We start from the raw sequence: 13,268 nt of genomic DNA, 5'->3' as shown, positions 1-13,268 counted from the left end.
CAACCCCCATCCCCCAACCCCAGGAAACCTCCCCAAAGGGCTCCCCCGCCCTCCGCCTCCTCTGACACTGGAACAAACCCTGCTTCCCTGGGTCAGGCTGCTGTACTTGAACATAAGCCCCTCCATGGCTTATGTAGCGAGAAAAAAAGGGAAGGGGGGTGAAGATGTTCCATCTGGCTGAGGCCTGACTTCTTAAAAAATTAGAAATCGCATTAGACACAAAACATACTGTCTGAGTAAGTCTGAAGGACACTTCAGTGATAAGGTCACACAAAGGCAGCAGCAGACAGTGGCTCAGAGCAACACTTGCGTTCAAGGGCAACTCTGCACCGGGGCAGCCAGGTCACAGTGGGTCCCACACAACCGCCTGGTCACAGAGAGTGTCTGCCACACCGGGTGGACAGGGAGAGTCTCTGAGTGGACACCAGAAAGTTCAGATGTGGGGGTCCCAGGGAAAGTGGGGGCCCAGGGCGTACTTCCCAGTTGGGGTGGAGACTGAAATTGTATTAGGAGGTAGGAGGAGTCCTCCTGGGGAGTCCCTGCCACAGCCTTCTGATCAGACTCCTCATCTCCAACCTCATCCCCCAGGGATCAGCAGAGCAGAGGACGGAGTCTCAGGTCACTGCCCTCCCAAAGCTCTTCAAAGGCCCCCAGTACCTCCAGGAGAAAGTCTCAGGCTGGCGGCCACCACCTAGCTGCCCACGGTTGTCTATCTGCCCAGCCACTGCTCCATCTGAACCTGTTCTTTCTCCTGTAACCTTGGATCACATACCCACGCCTCCTATAACTGTACGTGAAGTGAGTGCGGGCGGCTGGACAAGGACCTGAGTGACTACCCGGTGTGGTGGTCGCAGGACAGGGCACAGGGCTGACCTCCCCGGACACCCTGTTCCCAGCTGCATTCCAAATGCCGAGGGAGCCGCAAAGGGGAGCCCTACAAGTCAAGACATCTCTCCAACACCTCCTGAGAGCAACATAAACAACGGGGCACATGCACTCAGCTGATGCCCTGCACCAAGCCATCTTCTAAGCGCTGTGGCTGTATCAACATTTCATCTTTTGTGTTGATGTTTCTAATCCTCCCAACAACCATCAGACATAGTGTTACCCCCATTTTCCAGATGAGGAAGCTGAGGCATGGAGCGATGAAATAATCTAGCGATGATGCTGCTAGGACAGGGAAAACCAGGATTCAGACTCAGGCCATGTGGCTCCAGGCCCATGACCTCAGCCCCATAATTCATGCCTCTGACAGTCCTTAACAGAACCGCACCTTAAAGACCCCCCCATTTTACATTACTACACAAACAAAAACCACAAAAACCAAATTCTCAGAAAGCTACACGGAGACCAGCATGTCCAACAGAACTTTCTCGAAATGTGGCCAGTGTGGCTGAGCAACTGAACCTTTTGTATCATCTTGATGAGTTTACACTGAGACAGCCGGGTGTGGCGTGTGGCTGCCTACTGGACGGCACATGTGAGGCCTGTGTTGGCTGAGCCCACAACTCTGACAGCTCAAATGCTAACCGGAACAGATAATCCCTCCTCGAAACTAGGCTTCAGAAGGATGTCACCAAGTGCTGATGCCTCTCCTTTACAACATCTCTCCACCCCTTTAATTAACTCGCTCTCATAATCTCAAGGCAGAAAGCACGCCCGTGGTCAGAGGAGCTGAAGAGGCCTTGCAGATGGAGTGGGACCCTACCAGCTGGCCGGCAACGCCTTAAGAACACTGCTGTGGGTGTGGGGTTAGGGTGGCTTCAGACTCTAGGTTCACCCCACTGATGTGAAATTAAGAGGCCACAGGTGTGTGTGTGTGTGTGTGTGTGTGCGCATGTGTGTATGTGGCATATCACTGAATATGCACACACGCTCCGGCCCAGGGCCCAGGACCACCCTGAGCACCCGTGTGATGAACGCTGGGCGGGCAGGGCGGACGCTGGCCATTCTGCCCAGGACAGTGGCCTCTTGCTCTTCCCAGGTCCCCCGTCAGCCTCTTTCAAACAGTAGTCACAAAATCCATATCGACAGTTACTCCTTGCCCATCAAGCACCACAGTTACTGAGCCCATGCCCTAGAGCCCAAGAGTCACAACTACTAAAGCTCCACTCACTCTAGAGCCCGTGCTCTGCAGTAAGAGAACCCACTGCAAGGAGAAGCCTGCGCATCACCACTAGAGAGCAGCCCCGCTCGCCGCAAGACGAAGTCTGAGGGCCGTGACAAAAGCCCAGTGCAGCCCAAAAAAGGAAAAGAAACCCTCTTCAGAGGTAGGACAACTGAGGCTCTGGGGATGACGTCTTTCTCACCCCTACCAACTCAAATCATGTTGGGGTTTGATGTTGAAAATCTTAAGAAACCATAGGGAGGAGTTCTTCAAACCTCAACCAAAGCTCCAACCAATGAAGGCCTCTGCATACCAGAAATCACACCTGCATGCACGCACGCACACACCCCGCCTTCGGTCAGTTCACTCATCCACGAAGCTGTGTCATACACAATGCCTAGGAGTCACCGCCACACTTGTCCTCTGCTCAGGGTGTTGGGGCTCTATTCAATAAATCTGCTCTTCCGCCAATGGCAATGGCTTGATGGTGAGGCCCAGCCATCTGTAACTCTGTAAGCTGCACCTGCCGCTGTCATCAAATTCAAGATCTTACTTCTACCTGCAAAACAGACTATCAGCTTCAAGCTACCATGTCATGACCTCCTTGGAGAGGAGGTCACCATGTTCACATTCGTCCCCAGAGCTCCACACAGGCATACAGCAGGCACTCAGTCAGCAAAGAGCTGCCAAATAAATGCATGCAGCACACTGAAGAAAGATCTATCAGTCTCAAGGCTTCTGCACCCACAGTTGCATTCAAAGGCAGCATCTGGAAAGCCAGTGAGCAGAATTGTAAAAACACACTGGACCTGAGTTAGATGATGTGGGTTCAAGCCCCGAGTTTGCCAGAAATTCACTCAATCATCCTGGGCGAATCACTCAACCTCTGGGGTCTTGTTTTCCCCTTCTATGAACGTAGTAGATGACGTCTAGGTTTTCCTTTAGCCCCTGGGCTTGTAAAACATGAAAAAAAGCTGTGTCTTGAGCGGTGACCACGGAATTAACTTGATGAAAAGGTCAATGAAGATATCACCGCCAGAGGCAACAATTCTCATGCAGATGTGGACCAAGAGCAGGCAGTGACTTTAACAGGAGGTAAAGCTTCTGCCCACTCACCCTTGGTCACATATGACACACATATTCGGGTTACTCTCTGGAGTCTCTATCAGGGATTCGCAAATTGCAATGACTGTTCCAGGATGAAAAGTCTCCACATGGAACATTGACCCCCAGACATTACTTCCAGGTAATAAACGGATTCCACTCAGACAAAGAAAAATAAAGCAGCCCTTGGCTACATTCCGTAGACGCCCCATTCATGGAAGCATCAGGGCTGAGCTCTAAGTGTGAGCCAGACGGGGCTGACTTCTTGTCTTGGCTCTGACTCGGAGAGGATGGTCCTTGGCCAAGTCTCTGCTCTAGAAGCCAGGCTCTGGATGGGTATGACAACCCCCATAAACCATCCAGATTACAGGGTGAGGCCAGTAAAGCATTTCACAGATGGAGACTGCTGCCAACCCCTTGAGACAGATGAGGGAAGCTGTCGAGAGGCAACGTGGCTCGGGTGGAGAGCCACAGAGCAGCACCTCACCTAACCCTGCATGTCCCCAAATTCCCTCCAGGGGCCTCCCAGGCCCCCACTCATGATGACCAGGCTCCGTTCCTTCGTGCAGGAAAGCTACGCGAACCTGCACGGTCCAGGAGACCCGCTTGCAAAGCTCTTTAAACCTCACAGTCAACCCCCAACGTTACCCAGCTGTGAGTAAGCTAGGCTGGGTTTCTTTCCACCCGAGACACCTGAGACAAGGGAGCAAGTCAAAGCTGTATACGAGATAAAGGCATGCTTGTGAAATGAGAAGGGCTGTGTCAGGAGCCGTGGTGGTAGCTTTACTGCTTTCTCCCCCCAGCTTTTTTTTTAACTCCTTTTTCTTTAACCATTAGGTACCAATAGACACCAGATACACAGAGCTGGATAAAAAGGTTACGAGATCATATCAGTGAAGTTTCCCACCACGGCCTGCTAAAAGCACTCTGGTTGATTAGAAAGCACTTCTGTAGTTTGGGAACTCTAATCCCCTCTTATCAACCCTTCAGCTTAGGCATTTATCAGGGTGGGAACGGGGGATACATCTGCCATAGAGTGATTTCTGGGGCCCCTGCCCACGATGAAGCAGATCAAAAAAGGAGCTCATGCCTGCCAGACTGAAGTTTTCTCCATAGCAACACATGGGACTCTGCAAACAGGCAGGACTAAGGCACTCTGTTGTGACTGGGCTGGACAGTGCTCCGGAGAAGCAGCAGCTGAGGGTGCAGACACAGAGCAGGCGAGAGGGAAGTGGCAAGGTCGGAGCTGGCAGGGCAGCTGACAGCCACATATCTGAGACCCTCTAGTACCCCCAGCCCACCTTTCAATAAGATGGATGGAAGAGGGACAACTGATGTTCTCTGGGGAAAGAGGCACCTGGGGTATTGTGATTGTCCCCTTTGGGGCAGGCGGCTGGTACTGGAGAACTCGGGGGAAAGGTCTCACGGAAAAATAGGTCATATCTAAATGGAAATCGGGGCCAGCATGATGGCGGAAGGTGTGCTCACACACCCAACTGGGACGCCAGTAACAGAGACCACCAGCGTGGTTGCTGAGACCATCAACTGAGTGCCTGCATGCCAGGCCCAGTGCGAGACATTTACACATTATCCTGTGGTGAGAATTAAAAACTCACTCACTGATCAACACCTCCTTTCTGGCCGTCACATTTTTGCCAAGGGAATAAGTAGGGATCACTGAGGTACCCTTACATCCCACAGGAGAGGGTTTGACACTTTAGGTAGACCAGGAGGAACACTAGCTCCAAATCTCTGTTCTGTTGTTCAGATCACTGAAATGCGGGTAGAAATCCAATCACAGAACAAGGGCACCCTAGAGACAGCCCTTCTCGGCTTCCCCTGACTCATTTCTTTAGAACACCACTGATGGGCCACGTCAGAGGCAGGAGAGGAAGACGCGTAAGTCAGGAACTATACAAGCTGGCAGAGGAACGTCTTCAAAAGCACATTAGGAGTTAGTCAAAGAGAGGCGACACATACCCATGGATGAACATCTGTGCTGTATACACAGCTCTTCATCTTAACAGAACAGACGCAGAACTGTCTTAGGGCACTCATGAATGCTAAGGGGCAGGACCGGCAGCCTCACTTCAGGTTCGGTGCCTACGGGGACGCCTGGCAGGATGTGGACTGGTGCCAGGGGACCCATGTCCTGCCAGGTTGTAACACAACCGGCTCCCACTGTATATGCTGCAAACACATCACCCTGACAAGCTGACCATGGCAACCAGTCAGCAACCAGGAAGAAGGTAGTTCCTGGGGAAAAGGTGGCCCTACTACATCTGTCTCCAAAACAGTTTGAAAGCAAAAGCCAGCCACTGCCCTCAAAGTTCTGAGTCCAAATTTAAAGTCATCATGGACCAAATCAGAAACCCAACCTTCAAATGATGGGCCCAGAATTTCAGAACCGTTTCCATGCTGCAGACCGGCAGCGCTTGCAAATGAGCTTGGGCAACAAACAAAAGTTTCTGTCTCGAAATGACTTTAGAGGTAATATACAAGTCGCCTCGTCTCTGCTGGATGTGCCCCCCCTTGTTCTCATTCTCCGATTGCTAATGAGCGCCTTTTCCTCTCTCTTTCCCTGCCTGGTTTGGTCTGAAACGTGGCACCGAAGGAACAGGACATTGGAAAGGGAAGGGAAAGGGGAGGGAATGCGGCTTTCAAATCGGACACACACCCCACTGGCTGCCCACACCCTGAAGGCCGCGGGGGCCGGACTCCACCTAACAGGCCTGACGGACCCAAAGTGTGGAGTAGAAACCCCTCCTTGCACCATCTCTCCCCAGCAGAGTCAAGAAAGAGAGCTGGAAGGGAAGGAGAGGGGGAAATAAAGCTCCACATTCCTGACATTTTTTAGCCGAGTGCCGAGACTGCACAGAACAGCTCTATTCCAAACAGCCTGCAGGATGGAAAGAAAACCTGGGCTCAGGGGGGAAGAGCCTGTCCCCCTACCCCAGCCTCAAAACTGGGAGAAGGAATCTCAGGAGGGTTCAAAACTGAGCCAGATGGAGGTGGGAGGGGAACTCTTTCACGTGTGTTCCCAAAGGAAGCGATCCCAAAGGAAGGAACTTGGAGTCAGCATCTCCCAGGGGACAGAACTAAGGTCCCGAGGTCCCTGCTGGGGAACGAGAGCCCTTCTGAATGCTGGTGAGCTGACCAGTGAGTTGGGGAAGGGGTGAGGCACAGAAGAGGTGGAGACCAGTTAGGATGCAAGAGCCGTGGCTGCCAGGGTGTGGGGAGAGGGCCTCAGCTCATTGGCCGAGGTTGGGCAGGGGACCCCAGAGGAGGGAGTGGCCAGGATACTCGCTCTTTGTGGGAAGAATTATAATTGAGTTTTCCTGACTCAGCTTCTGAATGAAGGCATCCTAGCCCTGCCCCAAGTTAGAAACCCAAAAGCCGGCAGTCCCCTCGCCCTGCCTCCCCCTCCACTTTCCATCTCCTTCCGTCTTCAATCCGGCTGTGTTAAGTGCTGGCCTGCCCCCGCACCCTGACCCACATCCCTACCTACACACACAGGCACAGCACCCCTCCAGGGGAGAGCCCAGATGGCCCCGAGTGACAGCAGTAAGTCCCTGACAGTCTCCCCTGTGAGGGCGCCCACATGCGTTTCTTGGAGGTCCCCAGAAGACAGTGAGTTGTTTCCACTCTCATTTGGTAGTTCTAGAAACCTGAGTCTCCCCAAATACCTATCTCCATGGAGCATCAGCTGGTAGATGCGATGAGGACCTTCCGTGTGCCTAGCACAGCAGAACACACATGCTTTGTAAGGGAGGTTGGGGCATGGCCCTCCTCCTCCCAGGCCAGCCCACACTGACCCACATCATACCTCGGTGCACCTTTCCCAGGAGACAACCCGCCTGAAGGCATGGATGCCACCGGACTAAGGCTCTCCTGGAAGACGGTGGTGGGACGGACATAGGCATTTCGGCCACGGCCCTTTCCACATTTCCCAGTCCAATCTCAAGACGGGGAGGAGAGCAGGGCAGTCTTTTCGCTGTTTTTTCCCACCCTGGGCCTTCTTTCCTCCTCTTCACGGGATTAAGGACTCCTGGCGCTTTCTACCTCCCATAGGCGGCCACGTTTAACCAACAGGACTTTCCACCAGACCACAGGCGGCGAGGGAAGGAGGTATCCGGAGCTCAAATGCTCGGCAGCTCTTTTGGATTAAAGACAGAGTAGGTAGAGTCACCACCCTTAATGAACGCCAGAGACACCGCAGAGGCCCACCAGCTGCAGAGCGGGCATGTGGCCGTGCACGCTACAGCTGTCACGTGTGTCTCTCCAACCACACCCTCCCAGACTGGTGACAAGGCATTGGGAGGCCTCTCAGAATGAAGGACAGCAAGGAGATACTGAGGGCATCTGCTGGAGCAAACAAATTCTCTATCCCATAGGCTATTTTTATGGCCAACAATAAAGGTTCAGGCGCAAATGACTTGCTTTTATATTGGGAGATGCTGTTACTGCATTTGCTGCTCACATGATCTCAATTAAACCTCACAATAACCCCCGGGGAGAAAGACAGGTTTTTACTAATCTGTACTGACAGGGAAACTGAGGCTGCAGCTGTTTTGTTTTTTTTTTAATTTCATCAGATGAGTGACCAAGCAGAGACAGCAGCACAGGAGATGACCCTGGCCTGACAAAGCCCTTGCCGCAGATATACCGCGAGAGTTGTGGGGGTTGAGGGAAGAGTAAAGTGGGCCTGCAGACCCCAATAGTAGTCTCCAGTTACTTCCGACAGACCCTGAAGGCCAGCCAAGGACACGTGTACCCATCCAACCCTGGCTCAGCCACCACAAGAACATCCCCACCTTGAGGGCAGCTTCCCTGCCTAGCAGGGCCCTCCTTATCCTGAGAGAGGAGATAGGAAACCCAGACACAGAGGGACACGGAAGAGGAAATTAGCCACACCAGGAATCCTCCATATCCAAGGCAACTGATAGATGGTTACAGCTTCCCAGCCCGATCCTGAGATGCAGATAAGCTGCCAATGAAGCTGCACTCACCTTGAGACAAGGCAGACCAGGGCAAGTCCTTCACTGTTCGCCAGTTCTCCCTGCTTGTGACTATCACATTTTTCTGGCTGTCTGGAGCAGGGAGTCTTTCCATCAGCCCCCTTGGATTCCGACCCCATTCGCGGTAAGTCGGTGAGGCCTGCCCCAGCTGTCCCCTACCCCCACAGTTATGGTAGAATCACCTTTCTCCTAAAAGCAGAGGGTATGCCTCGCCTTCACCTTGCTCCTGTCACAGGGAGAAGCTCTAGGTCTACCACAGATGGAGTGAAGGAACCGTTCACAGAACGTTATGATCACAGGGTACATGAAAACTGGCCTTCGGGGCAAGAGCAAAAAAAAAAAAAGGAGGGTGTCAGGAGGACCGCAAAGGGCACTGCTGGGATGGGGCTAGGGCCGTACCCCGAACACCTCCACTATGGCCCAAAGTTGAGGATGCAAAAGACCCCGAAAATCAGGTGGGAAGTAGAAAAGGGCCGGGGTCCCTCCCACTGGAAAAGCCCAGAGGAGCTGGCAGCTAGGGCTAGGAAGGGGGAGTTGTGCAATGCCTGCGGGTCTGGGAGTCTCCGGGCTTGGCTCCTGGACACCAGAAAGGAACCTCCGCTGGGCGGGCTAGGGTGGCAGAGCCGCGTCAGTTCGAGGCCAGGGTTGAGAGTCGGGGCTGCAGAGAGAGCTGCAGGGTCCAGTGGGTACCCAAGGGGGCGGCAGGGCTGGCGGGCACGACGCGGAGCTGGCGGCGGTGTCTGGGCTTACTAGGAGGCCGAGGGGCGCACGGTGCACAAAGCCGGGGGGATGCGGGGGACCGACACGGCGGCCCGGCGCCCGGGCGCAGACGCAGACCCCGGGGGACCCGCCAGGGGACGCCGGGCGGCGCGCGAGAGGGGCGCTCCCCGCCCCGATGTCGCTCACCTCGAACATAAGCCCGATAAGGACGCAGAGCACCAGGCAGAAGCCGATGTCCGCATGGTTGTGGATGACGAACTCCTGGCTGAAGAGCGGGTAACTTTTCGTCCGCCGGCGGAAAGCCATGGCAGTGGGCGCGCACGGCCGGCGGGGCCCGCACCCGGCGCTCAGGAGCCGCCGTGCAAACTTCTCGAGCCCCGGCCCCGCTCCACCCGCCGGCCCGCCGCCCGCCCGCTCACTCGCCCGCCCTCCCGCCGCCGGCCCAGCGCCCAACAACTTCTGGGGCCCGCCCCCTTCCTCCGCCCGCCCCCGCCCCCGCCGCCCGGAACCGCCCCCGGCGCAGCCCCCTCGCCGCCCGCGGCCCTCAATCCGCGCGCCCGGCTCGCTCGGGCCCCGCCCCCCGCGCGCTTAACCCTCTCGCCGCCGCCGGGGACGCGCGGGGGGGCGGGGGCGGGGGCGGGGCCGGGGCCGGTGGGGGCGGTACCCGCGGCCGGGTCCTTCTCGCCCGGCTCGCGCACCCAACTCCCTTCTCCTGTGCTGCGAATCTGCAGTTTCCAGCCGAGGGGCTCACGAACGCCCTGCCCTGCCCGGACAGGAAGTGGGCCCGGGTTTCCCTCTCTCCTCGGTTACCGCTCCTTCCTCCACGGGAAGGGAAGGGCCGCAGGGCCACCGAGAGGTGGGCCGCGCCTCCAGGGTTCTTCCGGGGGTGCGAGCTCTGACCCTGTGGGGCTGAGAGCAGCGCAGGTTGGGCACAGGAAGGAAAAGCTGCAGGCCGGTTTCCTTGATGGCCCGCGCCCTGCACCGATGATTATGAATGGACGGATAACCAAGTGTTTGTTGAGAGCTAGAGAGCGTTAGGCACGGTTCAGAATGCTGGGAATATGCGGCGAAGACCTTGCCCTCGGGGAGTTTGCTTTCTAAAGAGAGGAATGGATGAATTCGTGCAGTTTTGCTCTATTGACATTTGAGATCTTTGTGCCACTATCAATGAGTTTCACACCTTTTACCCAAATATCTTCGGTATTAATCTGAAAAAGTGGAAGAATAAACACTGAAGAAGAGAAGAAAGAACTTTCACATTGAAAGTTTCTATTCAGTATTAAGTTTTAGAAGTACTCCTGGAAATGACAAAAGGTATTTTTCATAAATTAATTTATATCGGCAAATATTGGATTTATTCCTACCAATAATGAAGGAGTCAACTAATCACCTTCCAGATATACAAAAATACAAAAATGAGCAAAGAACTATTTAATTCCTAGTTCCTTTTTTATTAGGTCCTCAGCAATTTCACTTCTAAGTAAATACAATTTCTTAGAAACGGCACAGTGTAGGAAATGGGGTTGAATCTGGACTTAGCTGGAGTTCCAAGATAAGTTTTCCATCTTAAGTTTCTTGAATCCAGTATTTAGTCTTTGTTCTTTAATTCCTTTATCTGACTTTAAGGAAATGAGAAAGTAATGCCTGTATTGGGCTAAACCTAATTTAACTTCAAGACTGACCTTTCTTTTAGTTGGACCTCAGTCTCAGGAATAGAAAGATCCAGAACTCTGGAACATCTCAATTTTCCATCTGTGAAGAGGTGTTCAAATCTTCAAACTGCAGACATATATCTATTAGGTTGAACCCTATGGAATTGATTTCTTTATAAGTCAAAACTGGAATACCAGCATTTCATATGGTTTAATCTGATAGTTCCCTTGTGTTTAAACATGACCATTTCTAGAGGATGCGGTGGTGGGAATTCCTGCAAAAGATGAGATGTTGCCAACCTTTTAACATTCCCAAGAGTTTAGTTGGAAAGTTCTGGTACACAGTTAGGTACTATAACCTCCACATTTATAAATGAGAAACATGATATATAGGGGATGACTTCTGGCTCAAATTGATGACTGCCAACTCCAAACCTTTCCAAATATAACTGAACAATTAGACATGGGGCTTAAGTTTAGCTGTATGATTCATATGTCATTACCTTTGAAACCCCAAGAAGGAAGTCCTGAATGCCTACTTCAACTGTCACAACCATCTTTAAGTCCTAGTTTCAAGACCACCTTCAACCCCAAATGGATTTCTTCCCAACCCTTCTCATGTAACCAGTCATGGAGTCCCACGAATTCTTACCTCAGAATCTCTCCCATCAACTCTCACCTCCACCATTCTTCACCTGGGCCACACTAATTACCCATATTACAATGACTCCAATATCTCCCCCCTTCACACATTATTCCACTAGAAACATCTACTGAGCACCTACCAAGTGCCAGAAACTGTGCTAGTTACTGAAGACAGAAAGATAGGACAACCCTTGTTGGTGGTTTTAAAATATGTCCTCAAGTTCTTCCCTATCTCTCCCAAAAAGAGATGGTGATTAATATACCTCTCCCCCTTGCGTGTGGGCTGGATTTGGTGGCTCGCTTTTAACAAACAGAATAAGTGATGGTCATAAAAGCATTTTGGTTTTCTTATTTCTTTCTTGTGCTGGATCACTTGCTCTGGGGGTGGGGGGGGGGGTGGGCTGCCATATTGTGAGGATACTCAAGCAGCTTTATGGAGAAGTCCCTATGGACAGGAACCAGGACCTCCAGCCAACAACCAGTGCTAACTTGCCAACCTTCTGCATGAGCCCTGTTGAGAGCAAATCTTCCAGCTCTGATCAAGCCTTCAGATGACTGCAGCCCTGGCTGACCTCTTGACTCCAACTTCATGAGACATCCCTAGCCAAAACCAGCAAGGTAGCCACTCCCAAATTCCTGACACACAGCAATTGTGAAATAATAAACATCTGCTGTTTTAAGTCAGTGAATCTGGTTGTCATTTGTTATACAGCAAGAGGTATGCTGCAGCTTACAATCTATTAGAAGAGACAGAGGCATCATTACAATTCAGTGTGATGATGGTGACTCTAAGAACAGTTTAAAATATGTACCCCATGAGGACAAAGGAAAGGCAACTTAGTTCTGGTTGGGGTATTGGGAAGAGGACGTTCAGGCTGGACCTTCAGTAGCTCCATTCTCTATTTTATTAATAGAGAATGCAGAAGAGCAGTGTGAGATAAATTTTGGAGACTTAAGATGGAGCTGGATTGTAATGCATTTCAAATGCCATGATAAAGAATTGTACCTTTCAAGGTATACATTTATGAAAACACCATGAATATCTTACAATTTTATTTGTCAATTATACCTTAGTAAAACTGAAAATTTTAAAAAAGAGAGAGAGAATTGTGACTTTACTCTGCAAACAGTGGGAATTTTTTTTTTTAGTATAACTGAATCTCTCTTTAGAGAGAGAACCATCAGGAATATAAAGATCATTTTTATTTAAAAAGAGTGGTATCTGGAAGACCAATTGAAAAACTATTATAACAGCCTAGTCAAGAAAAAAATAAAAGGAACCCTTCTCAATAGTGGTGATAAGAGTGAAAAGGCAATGGATGATTTCAGGGACATTTCAAGGGTTAATTCATTGGATTTGTTGTTTGCTTTAATAGATGATGTATAGAAGTTGGAGGAAGCAAAACTTTAGGCTCTGGTGCTCATGCTCAGTCGCTCAGTTGAGTCAGACTTTTTGCGACCCTATGGACTGTAGCCCACCAGGCTCCTCTGTCCATGGAATTTTCCAGGCAATGACCTAAATGATAGTGGGACCATTAAAAAAAAATGTATATGGAACAATAGAGAAAAAAACAGTTATAAGAGAGGAAAAGTGGGCCTCCACTTTGCACAAGCTGAGCCTGAGAGGTCCTTGATGCTTTGACAGGTCAGTTGGAAACCATTGGATTGGATTAAGGGAGGGAAAGCCAGAATTAAAGGTATTTGTGCTTCTTCTAGGAAAAGGCGATGGCACCCCACTCCAGTACTTTTGCCTGGAAAATCCCATAGATGGAGGAGCCCGGTAGGCTGCAGTCCATGGGGTCGCGAAGAGTCAGACACGACTGAGCGACTTCCCTTTCACTTTTCACTTTCATGCATTGGAGAAGGAAACGGCAACCCACTCCAGTGTTCTTGCCTGGAGAATCCCAGGGACGGGGGAGCCTGGTGGGCTGCCGTCTATGGGGTCTCACAGAGTCGAACACGACTGAAGCGACTTAGCAGGAGCAGCAGCAGCAGCAGCAGTGCTTCATCTGCAAGGGGACT

General features: G+C 51.7%; 1 protein-coding gene across 5 annotated transcripts in view; it reads right to left on the bottom strand.

Moving 5' to 3' along the window:
• TRAM2 (translocation associated membrane protein 2) overlaps positions 1-9,386 on the bottom strand; it is a 69,720-nt gene extending 60,334 nt beyond the window's left edge. Inside the window, exon 1 of one of the 5 annotated variants that reach the window (XM_006056765.4) lies at positions 9,136-9,386. In XM_006056765.4, coding sequence (XP_006056827.1) covers positions 9,136-9,255 — 120 coding nt within the window. In that variant the 5' untranslated portion in view covers positions 9,256-9,386. Of the gene's footprint in view, positions 1-7,037; positions 7,377-8,220; positions 8,468-9,135 lie in introns of those variants that run through there. The other 4 variants (XM_044929016.2, XM_044929012.2, XM_044929018.2 and 1 more) reach the window with 4 other exon arrangements.
• Between the last annotated feature and the right edge of the window lie 3,882 nt (positions 9,387-13,268).

The sequence above is a fragment of the Bubalus bubalis genome, chromosome 2 (assembly GCF_019923935.1).
Source record: "Bubalus bubalis isolate 160015118507 breed Murrah chromosome 2, NDDB_SH_1, whole genome shotgun sequence".
In the NCBI taxonomy this organism is placed as follows: Eukaryota; Metazoa; Chordata; class Mammalia; order Artiodactyla; family Bovidae; genus Bubalus; species Bubalus bubalis.
The sequence above is the reverse complement of the archived record's forward strand: the minus strand, read 5'-3'. Positions and strand labels throughout refer to the sequence as shown.